Raw genomic sequence first — 15754 nt, 5'->3', positions numbered from 1 at the left:
AATTAAAGTGTGGTTTCTCAGAGACTGAACCAGTATTTATTTTAAAATTACTCCTAAACGATTAATTACCCACTTAAAAGCATAAGCAAACCTTTGGCCTCACGGCTTCTCTATAATCTTTCACAGTATAAAATGAAAGGTTTCTGATATCTGTAATTACTTACCAAAATAAAGGACTTTTTTTGTGTGGCAGTTTTGTTTGCAAATGTTTTATTTAAAAAAAAAAAATCTTTTAATGCTATTAGTCAATACATGTGTAATAATACTCAATAAAGTATCACGTAGTAGTAGGTATTTTGGATTCAGGAATGTAATGGTTTTAACTAAATCATCAGAGCTCTGTTCCACTCCAGTCTCTTCTAAATTGTCTTTTTTTTTTTTTTTCCAGAATTTAAACAAACTCATTCTTTGTCAAGGTACGTCATCCTTAAGGCCTTGCAAACTTTTTAGTGATTGAACCAAAACAAAGAGAGAGCTCGGCTTTCTTGATCTGAAGACCACGTTGCTCTTGAGCTTAAAAAGGTGCCTGCAGTTCTCAAGCAGTTAGTGGCAAATCAGCAAGAAAGAAATCAGAGGAGAAGAAGGGGCACTTGGAAATCAAAACAGTAAAGTGCACAGTTATACTGTCCGAAATTGTATTAATCTGATCCAAAGAACTTACTGGACTGTGGATATTTAATACAATTTGGCTTGCATGGAACATACAATCACAATCGGACAGAAAGGATTTTCTTTTTCTTCCTGAATTCATCTACAGGATTTACGGAATTCAATTTTCAAGGGTAACATACTGCAGCTCTTTGGATATTGATCGGTTTCCTAAGTCCACAAGGAGATGGAGAAGGGGGGGAAGGTGTGGAGGGTTGCAAGGTGTCCTCGTGCCTTCTCGGTCTTGTTTAGATGCCAGTACTCTCCAGTTCCCCATCCTCCAGCCCTAATGCAGCATGCGACCTAGAAATCATAAAGAGTTTCTCTTTATTTGTGTACTGTCTTTGAGTTTGCTGGGATTGCTCCCCTGTTTGTTCTCTGCTGGTAGCCTTGAGAGGGTCCGTCTTCTCGGGTGGTTCCTCCTCACAGTCCTGGATTTTACTGGCTGGGGTGTTGGCAACTGACTCCAAGGAGGTGCCTGCCTCCTCCAGGTGGCTGTAGCCCTTATTGCTGCTGGAAGGCTCAGACTGGGAACTCTGGGAGTCCATCTTGGTGATGGCAGGGGGGGTAGAGGGTGGTGACCCCCCAAGGTCCAGAGATTTGGAGTAACTAGAAGATGCCTTTACCAAGAGGCTGGAGTCCAGGCCCCCGCTGACAGTTGGTGACCGGGGTGGCTCAGGGAAAAGGGGACACCTGGCATCGGGCAAACAGCTGGTGCTCTGCCGCCTGAGAACCAGCTTGTGCCTCCTCGTCCCATAGCCTCCCTCGATGCGGTTGCTGCTGAGGTCGGTCAGGCTGAGTTCAAACTCCCCCCGTGGGATCTCCCGGGCTCCCCGCTCACCAGGGGGTCTCCGCCAGGCTCCCCCTCCACTGCTTGGCGCCAAGGGCAGGAGGGTGAAAGTGCTGAGCGAAGAGCCGACAATGGAGCTGGCTGTGCTGCGCCGGCCCCAGCTCTCTGGTGGGCTGCAGGGTGGGCTGGTGACGGTGCGGCCAGCAAGGGCGGCATGTTCCCGGTAGATGCTGTACACAGCCTCGGCCAGGCTGGGCGGCTGCGGTGGGGTGCAGAAAGAGGAACGCCGTGGCGAGGACGCCAGGTCTGGTGGAGAAAGGGACACTCCCAGTCCTGGTGGCCAGGAGCTCCTGGCCAGCATGGCCGCAGCACCCAAGCCTTCACCACCAGGCTTTAGGTCCAGGCCCCGGGACTGCACATAGTTGACAAAGCCGTTGAGAGGGGCTGAGGCCGGAGTGCTGCCATCTTTGGCCCGCAGGCTGTGGGCATCGATGACGGTGGAGTAGAGGTCACGCAGGTTGATGATCTTGGTCTTCTTGTCACGGTTCTCGTGCAATACCGCATTGGCGCAGATGAAGAGGAAGATGCCGATACCCATGATGAGGGGGCCCAGCACCTTCAGCTTGTCTGAATGCAAGTAGCTCGAGAAAAGACGGAAAAGGAAACCCACTGAGGCCTGGGGGGACGAGGAAGTGGGGGGAGACTGTGGGGATCCCTGGGTGGTAGCAGTGGTGGAGGTGTTGGCTCTGGGGGATGACTCTGGATGGATCCCTGCATGTGCCCCTTCTTGGGTCCGGGAGCGGTTCTTGGGGGTGCCACCCTGTGGTGCCAGCTGTCGGCCCCCACTGAAGCTGCCTTCTCTGTACACCTGGTTGGGCTTTGGCCAGTAGCCCACCACGGCCAAGGCAATGCCCACCAGCAGTACCAGGATGCCACAGAGGGCAATGAGCCCCGAGAGAGAGCACAGCTTGAGCTTGCCTTTCACCACCACCACGTCATTCTTGCGCTTCTTTTTGGTCTTGCGTTTGCGTTTGGGGACTTGGCTTTGGGGTCGCAAGGGGTCCTGTTTCCTAGCCGAGATCCTCAGGAGGCCTCCAGTGGCGATCATGGCTAGCTACCCAGAGCACTGCCCCCTATGGCCGCTCCAGCTCCTGCAGTGAAAAGGAGAAGAGAAGAGGATGAGGACCAGGGGCAGACCTGCAGCAAAAAAGGTGTGTGTTTGCTGTTCCTCATTCAAATCCTGCTAATTAAAACCATCGACAAATGGGACAGGGGTTGACACCAACAGGACAATCTCCTATGCTTGTACAGCTCCTGTGCGTGAGAAAGAGACAGGCAGACTGACAAGACAGACAATTAAGCAACGCTAGGTAGCAAAGCAGCTGTGTGCCCCACTACGCTCTTGTTAAACAGCTAATTAATTTCTTTACACTCTAGGTAACTGATAGAGGGAGTGGTATCTGCTGGTGTAAACAACAATAAAAAAAATGATCTTGCTGGTCTCAAAAGGAGCTTGCAAAGCGCTGTAGCTCAGAGGATGCTGACGGCCTCCCTACCCTGAGCCCCACTCCCTAATGGGGTCTGGGGTTATGCTGCACACTGTGGTTAATGATGTCACGTGGGATTTGAGAGGATGGGGGAAATAAATGCAGGAAGGCAGTATATTTGATCTATAGATACCATTTGTTTCATTAGACTACTTACACATTACTGGGGGGAGGGTTAAACTTATTACTTGCCTTTCTTAAATGAGTGGGAAAGGAATTACTGTGAAACGCACAAGGGAAACATTTGAACACTGGAAAGCAGTGCCCTGTGAAAGTTTCTTCCCAGCCATTTGCACTTGATCTGCAATATTACAGAAATTCACCTCCCGCCTGCGGTCCAGAGTCATCCCTGGTTTGGGAACACGTGTGATGCTCCAGGTAACCGTTATGTAACAGCAGCAAATTCCAGCTCCCCCCCGCCCCCGCCTTCCCCTCCCCCAGAAAGGGGAGATGGTGGCTGGCAGGTAAGAGATGGCATGCCAAATCTTATTAAAGGAGGAGCAAACCTTTGCGAGTCACCTGGGGAAATGGTAATGACTGCTTGTAGGGAAACTGGCAGGGGACTGAACACTGAGCGTTTATGGCTTTTGTTTTACTGGATCATCAGAAGGCATCTCACTGTTCCAGTGATCTGAGCTACAAAATGCAGCGTGTAGGAACAATTCCTGCACTGTTGCAATTCTTTTTGGAAGATATTCCTTCATGCTACCGAGGGGCAGGATCCCCTCCCCCCTTTCTCTTTTTGAGTGTCCGATTATTTTTCCTTTGAGGGAGCAAAATATGACAGCAGCAAGTAGAACACAATTCGCAAAGTTCAATGCATTGCACTGAAAGGTGATTAAGTAAGCACCCAAAAAAAAAATAAAATCTTGCTCCCCTTCCCCCGTTCAGCTTTTAAATCTCATTTATTTTCTCTCCTATTCCCGGATTACCACCTATGTGGTAATTTTGTGTCCCATTTACTCCTTTAGTATTTTTCCCAGAAAAAGAAGGGTGTTCTCAGCGAGGACACTGTTAAATTACTCTCCGAGGTACGGCACGCTCAAAACAAAGAGCAGAGACTTGTCTCCTCTTTCCTCCCGCTGAACTACTTATTTTTAAAAAAAAAAAAAAAAAACAAGGCAAAAAAAAAAAAAGCATTCTTTGTTGATGCACAAGTGTAATTATGGGGGCATGCTTTGCTTTCATTACCGGTTTGTTGATCTCAGTCTTTCTGCTGCCCCAGCAGCCCGTCTCCTCTACCACGGCGAAAAGAGATGGTAAATTCATCCCCGAGCAGCCTCCCCGGTTCGGCATCGCCTGGCACTCCGCTTTCGGCGCCGGAGAGCGCCGTGCTCGGCACGGGGAAGGAGGGCACGGCCGGACCCACCGGACCCACACGACAGCCCGGGACCCGCAGGGGACGGAGCCACACGCCGCACCAACCGACCCCAGCCCTCCGCCGGCTCCTTCGGCGACCCCTCCAGCGCTACCCCCGACCCGGCTCGGTAAAGCCCAAATACAGTTTTTACCAGCGTTGACGGGAGCCGGGTTAACCCCTTCCCACCCCGCGGGACGGGGCTCGCCGGGCTCCGGCTGCTGGGGCAGGGCAGGGGCCGCCACGCGCCGTTGTACCAGAGTCCCGGCAGCCGACGCCGGGGTGTCTCGGGGGTGCCCCGTGGGCAGGGCCGGCCCCGCAGCTCCGCGCCGTCGGGGCAGGACGCTGAGCCCCGCCGGGCGGCAGCCTCGGCCTCCCCGCCCCCCTGTCGGGGCGTCGGTCGGGGGTCGCTCAAGATGGCAGCGGCGGGGGGACGCGGTCACTTACCGAGGAGGACCGGGGGAGAAGTCCGCGCGGGAAGCGGCCGAGCCGCCGCGGGGAAGAAACTTTCCGGCCCGAGCGGGCATCGCCGCCCGCCCCGCCGCCGCCGCCGCCGCCGCCTCTCCGCCCCGCCGCCCCTTACGGCCCCGGGCGGGCGGGCGGCGGGGCTGGGCCGAGCGCCGAGCGCCCCCTCGGCCCCGCCGCCGCCGGCCGCCTCAGGGAGCTCCTCGGGAGCGCCGTCCCCTTGCCATGCCGCATCCTTCCCGCCGCGGGGCCGCCGCCGGCCCGGCGGAGCCGCTGCCTTGTGCCGCCGCCGCTGCGGGCGGTGCGCGGCTGGCGCGGCTGCCGGCCGGACCCGGGCGCCGTTGCTAGGAGACGGGAGCGGTGACACAGGGAAATTGCGGCAGGGATGGCCGCCGCCGCCTCCCCCCGCCCCCGCCACCTGCGCACCTGCGGTCGCCCCGCCCCGCCGGCCCCGCCCTCGGAGGCCCCGCCCACAACCGCCACGCCCCGGCCTCGCCTGCTCTTCCCCCCCCCCCCCCAAATCCGACGAGTGGGGGTGGTCGTGGGTGAGGTGCAGCCCCTTATCTCCTCCCATCCGCCTCCCGACGACATGGGCCCACCTGGGGGCATCCTATCGAAGTCCCGTCTCTCACCTCCTTGGTCCTTCCTGGGTTTCACTGGGTTTCCCGTAACAGGATGCGCAAAGACCCTCTGTCTCCTCTCCACCAGCAGTGTCTCAGCAACCTCAGGCTCAGCCACCCCACTTCAGGGTTTTTACCACCCAATTTTGAGAAAAACCTAGGGAGGAAGCCAAGAAGCAGGTGAAAAGACAAAGAAAGAGGATGAAAGAAGGAAGTGTCAGCTGAGATACATTGGTGGTGTCACCCAGGATCTCTCATTTTCAGCAGGGACCAGGAAAAGGTGTTCCCTCCTGAGCTGCTTGGTGAAAACTCTGATTAAATTGAAGCTATCACCTAAGTGAGACATAATCTGGTGCGTCCCATCACACTGCTTCTCTTATTCGTGAGAGGAGGTTACTGCTGATTGCTTCAGTAGAGCCTTGTTACAGGTCCACTGTGAGCTAGAAAAGCAAATCTCAGGCAGGTAAATACAAAAAACTCAACCCGTGGCTCGGGTTTGCTCCTAATGTATGCTGCGTGGTTTTCCGGGGTGGAGAGACCAAACCTGCCTTTTTGACTTGTGGCATTCCTCTTGAAGCTGGGGTGTGACCTAGCCTGGGCCAAACCAGCACTCTTCTACCTCTGCTTGACCTCTTGTGTGGGAAGACTATGCTGTGTGTAAAACCGCCTGCCAGAAACCGAGGGGCAATAAAGGGAGCCTTTATGGTCTCAAACTGTTTTTAAAAATAAAGGATCCAACATGGGTTGGAGGATTGTCAGCAAGATTATGCATATTCAGTTAAATTGTATATATATTCCAGCCTCAACGATTCTGCGGTTCTGTGAATGTTTCACCCAGACTGTGCTATTACGTGTCTTTCACCTCAACCATCAGCGCCTGGTTTGAGAACAAACAAATCCTAAAGCAGCACATATGCATTTGAATGTCATTTGCAGTTTGTCTCAGCAAAATCACTCGGGGCACATCTCTTTTAGTACATATGTAACTTTTGGTTATGCAACAGGCTTCAAATTTAAGATTTATTATTTAAGAGCTTCTTTTAAAAGTGTGCTTTGAACGGTCTCGACGAACCCGAGTGTTCTGACATTCAGTAATTTGCTTTGTGTTCAGCCCAGGCTATCAGAGAAAACCAAACATATCACATCTGTTTCCACTGGAGACCTGTATCACATCAATAATGCAGCATCACCAGGCTCTCCCTGAAAGGCTCCTGTGTTAGAGAGAGAGGGAGAACGAGAGCGATTTTTTAAAGGGCAAAGAGCTCTCTTCCCTATCTGAGTCATATTTTCTATTTCTGTCAAACTAAACCATTCTATTTAGCTATCTTTCTATACAACGGCCTTTCCATATTTTCATTGCTAAAGTTTTGAGTGATTAGGCTATCATCGCATTCACAGTTATTTCGAATTACAAAATGTGTTGTAGGTGTGGCCAAATCCTGGAAAATAAGAAAGATGTTCTTGGATGAGAAGCTGCGGAAGGTGTTGTTCCGCAGAAGCTGAGCGAGGCAGTCCTCATTTGCTCTACCTGGTAAGGAACAGCTGTACAACGGCAGGCTGAATCCCCTCAGAGCAAGTTTCCTTGCCGAGTTGCGTATCCCTGCCTATCCTACAGATTCTTCTTGGTTAATAAATGTACTGAGGGCTTTAATGAAACTTTTGATTTATTTTTGATTGATATGGATTTTTGTGTTCCCAGAAGTGGAATACTTGCAAAAGGCAGCTGTCCCGTTGGTCTGGTGTACTGGTTGCCCAAGTTAATTTGTAACTGTCCGTGTTTGCGTTGACTACCGAGCACTGCTGGCAGCCTCAGCTCCTGCCGTATTTGTGTAAGTTTTTATGTGATGTGTGTGTTTATCATCAAACTGTGGTGAACCTAAATAATTATTAGGAATTGCAAAGAGGTTATTGGACCTGGGTTTTCTTTCTCCTTTCTCCTTTCTCCTTTCTCCTTTCTCCTTTCTCCTTTCTCCTTTCTCCTTTCTCCTTTCTCCTTCTTTTCTCCTTCCTGCTTTCCCATCCCCTTTTCTTTTTCCCCTTTCCCTTTCCCTTTCCCTTTCCCTTTCCCTTTCCCTTTCCCTTTCCCTTTCCCCTCTCCTCTCTCCTCTCCTCTCCTCTCCTCTCCTCTCCTCTCCTCTCCTCTCCTCTCCTCTCCTCTCCTCTCCTCTCCTCTCCTCTCCTCTCCATTTATCTATATAAAAAATCCTAATTTTTAAACATATCCTTGCTTTCGTTAGGTTGTTTGAGCATAAGATGGTAACCTTCATGTGGTCCTTCTCGGGACGTGCTTCAGTACAGCAATGCCATCAATTTTAGGATATCCACTTGAATAGGTTCCACCCCAGGCTGGCTGGGTATGTCAGCTCTAATCCAGGAGATGCGTAGCCAAGTTAATATATCTCAGCCCTCAGCAGGCCCAAGGTTCCAAAAACAATTCAAAGGGCAACCTGAAGTACTCAGTGTACTTATCTGAAATACCGTAGCATCCATGAGTTCCAGCCATGGACCTGCAGTTCCCGGTGTAGAGACCCTACAAAACAAAACCAGAGAGAAGGCTCTTACTCGGTACACTTGCAGCCTGAGCACAAGATTAAAGGGATAAATATGAAAAGGATTGTTAAAGGAGTAGTATTAAAAGCATAAGAGAGAGACATTTTACACAGGCTTCTTGTTTTTCCCCGTGATTTATCTTTACGATTTCTCAGACGTAGAAGAAGGGTCATTGCCATCTCAACCTATATCCTGCTAGCAGAGAGGCTTCCAGTCATAACAGTGGCTCTAGCCTGAAAGCCCATTTTAATTGTAGCTTATTTAGCTAATTTTAATTAGCTAATTTATTACATTAATAAAAATCAAAGCCACGGTACATTTTGTAGATATCCTTCACAGTATATTGTGCCATGCCAAGGTTTCCTGAGTCTTTATTGCTGGAAGTCATAGCTTCATCTTATTCAGTAGCTAGGAAAGTTGTAAGAGCATCAGTCCCAGTCTGGCCACAGGTCTCAGAGTAAGTGTTTGATTTGTCTTATCTTAGCCCCATACACTTTGCTTGCTTGTTTGTTTGTTTGTTTCCCATGGCAGTGGAGATTCTGATGTGATTAATGGTGGAGACTCTGGTATGATTAATGATGATTTGATAACCAATGCAGAGAAAAAGAGCAGCACTGTGAATAAACTGTGAGAAATCATCCTCACTGGGAAAACAGATGTATGAAATCCTTACAGGCCTACATGAAACACAGTGAATCCACATTGTGTATTAGATTCGTCCAGCTTATTTGATACATGGTAGAATCAGAGGCAACTTTTCATTATGTAGCAAGCCTGAGTCTAGATAATCCACTGAGAGCGAATGGCAATTTGCATGTCTGCCCTTCTTTCAAGATTAGTTATAGCAGAGATACACATCGCTGGGAATATTTGCCAGGGTGAAGGAAATACACAGCCATGAAATATGGTGATTGAAAGGTAAAGGGAATTAATACTTTAAGGTGAACAAGCTTTTTCACACACAGAAAAGAAGGAACTACTAGTTTATCTCACTTCAGCTCTTACTGACATGCCCTGTGAATAGATTTTTATTTTTGAGGCATTCATGACACTTTATAAATATACGTATTTTTAATTGGCTTGTTGCAAAAGGCTTGAAACTAGAGGAGACTGAACGTAAAATGCTCCTGGGTCAGTTGTGACATATTGTGGGAAGTCTGTGATGGTCGCACCCTCAGGTTATGAACCGTGCTCAGAGGCAGATGTCACTCAGTTGCTTTTAAATGTTCTGTGCATGACTACTCAGCTGGCTTAAAAAGAAGTAGGAACCATTCAGCCATGTTATTTGCCTTCACTTTTGATTTGTTGATACAAGACAACTGCAAATAACTGCAAAAAACTGTCTGTTATTTGTGAACACAAAACCCCATAAAGGCCAATCAAGAACACTTCCGAAACTCTTTGCCTGGAAGGTAAGACCAGTGTAGCATTTCCCCCATATCATTGCAAGTAATTTTTTTTTTTTTTAATGTTGTTCCCCCTCCACTTACCCTGTTGCTCTACAATGTAAGCTCTTTGAGGCGGAGGCCGTCCCAAAGCAACTTGACCCTAGCTGCAATGAGGTATCCGTGCACAACTGTTTCATAATTAGCACCTTCTTATTGTTTAAACATTTTTGTTGTCTATTTGAAGGTCTACAGCAAATGACGTGAATGTATATTTTATAAGACAAGTTCATAAAATAGCTTATTTTAACTTCAAGCTTCAGAAGTAGTATTTTGAGTCAGTGGGAAAGCACTTGTCTATGAGAAATAATGATAAAGTATATTGGACAGGGGCTTGGAAAATGTTTTTATTGTAAGTGATATTAAAAGTACAGTATTTGCATGCCAAAGTACTTGTTGTAGGAGGGGAACATTAGAATGCACCAATAACATATGGCTCCCGCTGTCTTTTTTTTTTTTTTCTAGGGCAGTAGGTGCTAGAGAGATTTTTAGCCTTGGTAATTTAAAATTGTGGATGTTCAAAAATAAGCTTGATACCAGCATTTTTGCAACTCTGTGCAAGGGTTTTTCAACAAGGAGAGAGACGCTCATGCCTTCTATCTGCATTGCTCATTGCAAGTCCTGACATCAGAGAGTTCTGGCGAAATGAAAGCAGCTCAATCGAGAAGTGCTCAGGGAGGAATGGCGGGCAGTTTGCCTCCTCCACATGGGCACAGGACATCCATGAAGTGAGCTGGACCACCCCGTCCATGAGCTGGGTTAGTCAACCACAAGGAGCAACTGTCACACAGAGCCCGACTGGTTAGCAGATGTTGTGCAATTTTAATGATATCAATCTTTCTCCCAGTTTCTTGGGGATGCACCTGCTGCTTCCCCGCATAGCCTCAGGGCTGTCTTTCCATTATACAAAAATACACAACGCCTGCGTTAGATGGGGAGATTCCTGACTGCTGTAGTGAGACACTGGAACAATGCAATCAAGCATAATCACACTTAGAATTAATAATAAGATGATTTGCAGCAATCTGCATGAAAGCACAGTCTACCAGTCAGGAGAATAAAACAATGATTGCATCCTTCTTTTTTAAGAGAAGGATTTTCTCAGACCAGCACTCACTGCATACTTACATACTCGTGCAATTTGATAGGTGTCTTTGCCCTACATTATTAAAGGATTAACTTAGCATTTAATAAATGGAAACTATTACAATATCTTTTTTATATGCTGTCAAGAGAGATTAACCCAAATTTTTGACCTGTTTTGGGTTGTGGGTTTTTTTTTTTTTTGGTCATTTTCCTTCCCCCATGACCTGCAATCACAGTTTTTTGCTCTACACTGGACATCTGATCATCACTGTGGAAAGACAACAAGCTAACGTGGAGTACTCAACCAATAGAAATAGTTTTTATGGACTGTTAACACAATTTGTCACAACTCTGATGAATTCTGAAGGTCCTTAAAGCTCCATGCTTCATTGCTAACACTTTCAGAGTGATACAAGATCTGCTCAAAACTGAAGGTCAAATTCACCCAAGATTTAATGGTACATCTTGGGAACATAAAGGAACCCAGAAAACATATTAAGACTCTGATGGAGGAATCCTTGGGTTGCCAAAAGAAGAGAGTCCTCTTTCTGCCAAATCTTCCACAGCTTCTCTGTAGAGAAGGGTTGTTGGGGTAAAGTCGAGAGCACATCTTAAATGTGCTAGGTGCTGTTCCTAACCAGCATAGATGTGAATAACCTGTGGATCTCTTGCCTGTGATAGGAACTAAACCCTTTTCAGGCTTAGGGTGGCACAAAAGTGACTTGTAGAGGTACTTGACCTCTGCCATGCTCTGGACACAAGTGCCAGGGTCATGTGCTGGTATATTTTCTCTTCAGTCACACTTAAGTTGTGTTTTAAATTATTTAAATTGACAAAGATAGCAAAGGATATTTTCATAACTTAATGTTAACAGCAGCGAACTTTGCCCTAAAGTTGTAGAATGGTGATTTAACGGTGATCAGTAGGTGCTAAATCCTAAAAGCACACAGGAAAAAAAAAATCCTATTCAGAACTAGAACTTGAACTCTGTAGGTAAAAGACACTTGGGGAGTCAGATCACAGGCCATTGTTTATTAAATATAATTCATAGCACTTTACATGGAGGACTTGATCCTTATTCTTTTGATATTCATGACACATATTGTACCTCTGCTTTGATTTTGAATGTTACTGTTGCAACATTCACTTATGTTGGTCAAATGCCTGGTATTACACTAATCATTCTCAATCAGTTTTGTAATTTAAAGGTATCAAATTATATAATTCAAATAAAGCACAACTCCAAATAAAGCACCACTTGCTAAATTTCTTTTCTGCATTGATACAAATGAACGGAACTTATAGAATGAAGTAGATCTACAGGAAACATCCTGGTTTTGCCAAAGCCAGGGAATATTCACAGCAGAAAGCCAATAGGTATATTCTTTTCTTTACTATAGGAAACATTATCATGAAAGAGTGAAACAGAACACATGAAAAAGAATTAGCAACGTCACGTGTGCTTGCTGTTCCTTTTGCTTTCATTACCAAAAAATGCTCTTTCCTTAAATTTAAAGAGAAAAAATAAGGGAGCCTTTTAATGTGCAGGCTATAAGGATGTTGCTTGCTCTGATCTTTTCAACACTCCCAATGGGGTAGGTTATGACCTAGTTAATCTATATATCTGAACAAAAGTCAATTAACTTGCTATAGAGTTTCACCAGAGACACTGAAAGGAAAATTTGACCTGCAGGTGCTGTGGGATTATGTACATGAATAAAGCAACCAGGCTTTGTCCCCAAATGTCAAGCACAAGCACTAACTCTACTGTTCATGTAGCAAGGTAAGAGATTTGGGAGCCTCTACAGGGTTGGGTGTTCCTGAAAAACACAGATATTCCGTGCAGGAGGAAAATGCATGCCTTATCTTGTGATGCAGAACATAGCTGATTTTCAGTCTGTGTTTATATCTTTAGTTATTTTTAGAGAGTTATTTTGCCGAGTTTTGTTTATAGATATTAACGGTGCAGAGAAGGTAATTGTGCCCCAAAGCACTCAAAAAAGACAGTACCTGGGATAATTTTTGGTTTTCCTGAAGTTTAATTGTGAGTAGATTGGGCTATGGAACAGAAGGATGGGAAGGGCCTTTTCATGCTCTTTTTTTCTCTTTGCATGTTTGAATATTTTGGGTGTGAAATGAAGCTTGTCATGTATGCTGGTTAAAAAACCTCAACTCCTCCATTTATTATGCATTCCTTTTTCAGTGAATGCTTATTACTCATGCATAGCCAGGAGTATGAGGATCACAGATGCATTAAGAGCTGTTTATTTAACTTTAAAATAACCAATCAGAGCCTAAGAAAATATTAAACAGATACTTCCAAGTAATACCAACAGGTATAAATCAGGCCATGGCTAAACAAGTAACTGTCTCTATCACAGCTTATGATGAGGACCCAACCACAGGCAGAGCACTTACACTCTTGGTTACTTTTGCTGCTCCTTAGTGTCCTCACCACAAAAGTCTGTGTCAGTTCCTGTCTCAAATATAACATATTGCATCACAAGTGGGTGGAATTTATCTCACCTAACTTTGGAAGGCTATAACATGCCCACATCACTTCTAGAGCATGACAGATCTGGTCTTCTGTAGGAGTGGCAGTTTGAGAGAAGCGGATTTCTGCAATTACCTGTTTCCTCCTATTGATTATAGCAGAATTCTGAACTCTAGATTTTGATGTTACATATTTTTCCATTGCAGACTTCTCCCTCTGCTTACCTGTACTATTTACATCACTCCCTCTGGTGCACTTTTGCATAGCATCGTGAGAGTTCAGCAAAGTACTGGATCTCAGGATCACATTCCCCAGATTTCTATTCTGCATCTCCTAATGCTTTCTACGTCACAGTATCTTCCTATACACACACTTCAGTGTCTCCACTGATCCTTAAGGGAATTCTGCACCTGTCTTGTAGATTAGCTATCTTTTCTCTCTGTATTCAGAAATTTAAATTATTCCTGATTAGAAATTCAACTGATGGGTGTGCTGAAGTGTAGACAAAAATTTTTGAGGGAGATGAATGGGTAGGACAAACACTTCAGAAGAATGGCAGGTTGTTGCATTTCACTGAGCAACATTTTTGAGAACAGCAAATAACTCCTGAGTGGCAGGATCACGTTGTAGTGCTGACTTAAATAACAAGAAGCAGTTGCAGAACATTTGGGTGTGGAAAGACATGTTCTTGAATTTGTATGATGAGCTTGCCCCAGCCCTTCAGTACAGATGCCAGAATGAGAGGTGCTTTGGTAATAAGGAAAAGTGCTTTGACTGCACTCTGAAAGCCTGCTACCCTAATCTGCTGTTGCTCATTAGTCAGTATGCCTCAGGTTGGGAAAGCCATGGAGGAGGTCATAGATAACCATGTATGTAAGACCACTAAGCATATCCTTATTCACAAGGTTGTGATCCTGGGAGTGTTTCATAAAGGAATTTGAAGCAGTGATTTTTCTGAACTGCGGTAGGGGCAATACCAAATGTTAGGTGTCACCTATGGACACCTACTCCAGTTCTGGCATTTCTCACTTTAACCCATTTATTCATCCACTCAGAGTCCTCATTCCATCATTAGGCACATGTCACTGAGTCACCAGAGTTAGCTTGCTAACTATAAGACAGCAAAAAGAAGGCGAATAACATCCATTTTAACAATAAAGGTGCAGGCAGTGTTATTCTTTCCTGATTGGCACAATAAACATATTGGGAACTGAAATGTCTACCGAGATTCTGAAATGTTTATAGTATTCTGGCTAACTGACAAGGTAAAAAGGAAAAAAAAATACCCTGAAAAATCTGGTGTGACCAGATGAAGAGAGTATTATTGGACTTGCCCAGAAGGAGACAAGCCACGCTCCCCTCATCTGAAAGGCAGCATAACACACAGATCATGAACTCTGGGTGACTAAACTTCAGGTAATGGATCTAAACCCAAAGACTGCTGAATGTGAGCTTAAATCTTAACTGTCTTACCTTTAGGTTTTGGTATTTGCATGACTCTACGTATGGCCTTTCTCAGCGTGAATGTAGACATCAGTTTTATTTAACTGCATCTTGAAAGGGAAAGAATCTGTTGCTTTGCTTAAAGGAGAACTCGTTACTTGGGACTTCATGGTGACAGGGTCTCCACCTTAGCACCATTACCTGTCTCCCACAGTCAGGCTGGTTCCTGAGGCTCCCGTGACTGCACCTTCCTTAGAGCTACCCCATAGCATAGAGGGCCATGCTAGGTTGCAGCAAGTACAAGTATTTTGTCTCTGTATATCAAGAAACCACACTCTTCCTCATTCTGGTTATAGAGATAAAACCCTGACTCCCTTTTTGGTCCCTCTGTGGTTGATGCTTCTCTGTCTCAAATACAACACAGTGGAGAGGCTGTTTTTCTTCCATTCTCAGTTTTTGAAGAGTTTCTTGGTACTAATGATGGGAAAAGTCTTGCTAATATCAGACATGCCATATGGGATCAGGTAGAAAACTGATCCACTGAATTCATATTGTCTGTCTCATAATAGCCTGAAGAAACCTCAGAGTAAAACTGTGCTATCTTGTTTTCCCCTCCAAATATTAAAAAGGTAGAGAATCAACAATCTGAAAACAAGTGAAATAACAAATATCTCAAACAAGGTGAATTAATTTTTTGTTAGAGTACTAATATTAACTTAATTTTTGCAATAAAAGATCGTTTTGAAATTGTCAAAATGCCATGCTTGTCTAAACTTGTTAAATAAATAAAACAATTTTTTTTAACCATTTATTGCCTAATAGTTTTGATTTTGGAGAACTTATTGCCTTAATTGAATAACTAACTATACGTCCTACACTCAAAATGCTTGTGCAGCTGATCAGGACTTACCCCATCTCACACGCAGGCCTGTGAGTGACTAAGGTAAAGATTCGCAGGAATTGCCTGAGGAAACTGAAGGGTCGTAAAAGAGACTGATGCTATAATCTGAAGTCTAGGTGGAGTCCCCATTTAATTGAGATATAGAATAATGGAGCAAGGCTGATTTGGATAGGTTTTACTAATGGATTCTGGAAATGGGAATATACTAGTTCATTAAACCTAGTTGTATTGCAAGCAAATTAAGCTGATTTGGGTTCTTTATCAGTAGGAGTAAAGACAAATGTCTTTCCTCTGTGTTCTTTGAGGCAAAAGGGATGCAAAAATGTTATCTGAGCAAAGAAAACACATGAGAGAGTATTAAACTTTGTGGTGACAAGATACTGTGATGGATTTCTGTCCTCCAGTTTT

The 15754-nt window shown here is 45.5% G+C and overlaps 1 protein-coding gene across 1 annotated transcript; it reads right to left on the bottom strand.

Annotated features, from left to right (window-relative positions):
* Positions 1–218: 218 nt before the first annotated feature.
* On the bottom strand, positions 219–4919 carry TMEM200C (transmembrane protein 200C). The gene is made up of 2 exons (XM_074576692.1): positions 4790–4919; positions 219–2589 (listed from the first exon to the last, which is right to left on the bottom strand). Exon 2 carries the CDS (start codon positions 2544–2546, stop codon positions 897–899), a length of 1650 nt encoding a protein of 549 aa, XP_074432793.1. The 5' UTR covers positions 2547–2589; positions 4790–4919; the 3' UTR covers positions 219–896.
* Between the last annotated feature and the right edge of the window lie 10835 nt (positions 4920–15754).

Source organism: Larus michahellis, chromosome 2 (assembly GCF_964199755.1).
Source record: "Larus michahellis chromosome 2, bLarMic1.1, whole genome shotgun sequence".
NCBI lineage: Eukaryota > Metazoa > Chordata > Aves > Charadriiformes > Laridae > Larus > Larus michahellis.
The sequence above is the reverse complement of the archived record's forward strand: the minus strand, read 5'-3'. Positions and strand labels throughout refer to the sequence as shown.

What these genes read in the sequence shown, in the direction of transcription:
- TMEM200C (XM_074576692.1), bottom strand. Translation starts at nt 2,546, where the DNA reads ATGATCGCCACTGGAGGCCTCCTGAGGATCTCGGCTAGGAAACAGGAC.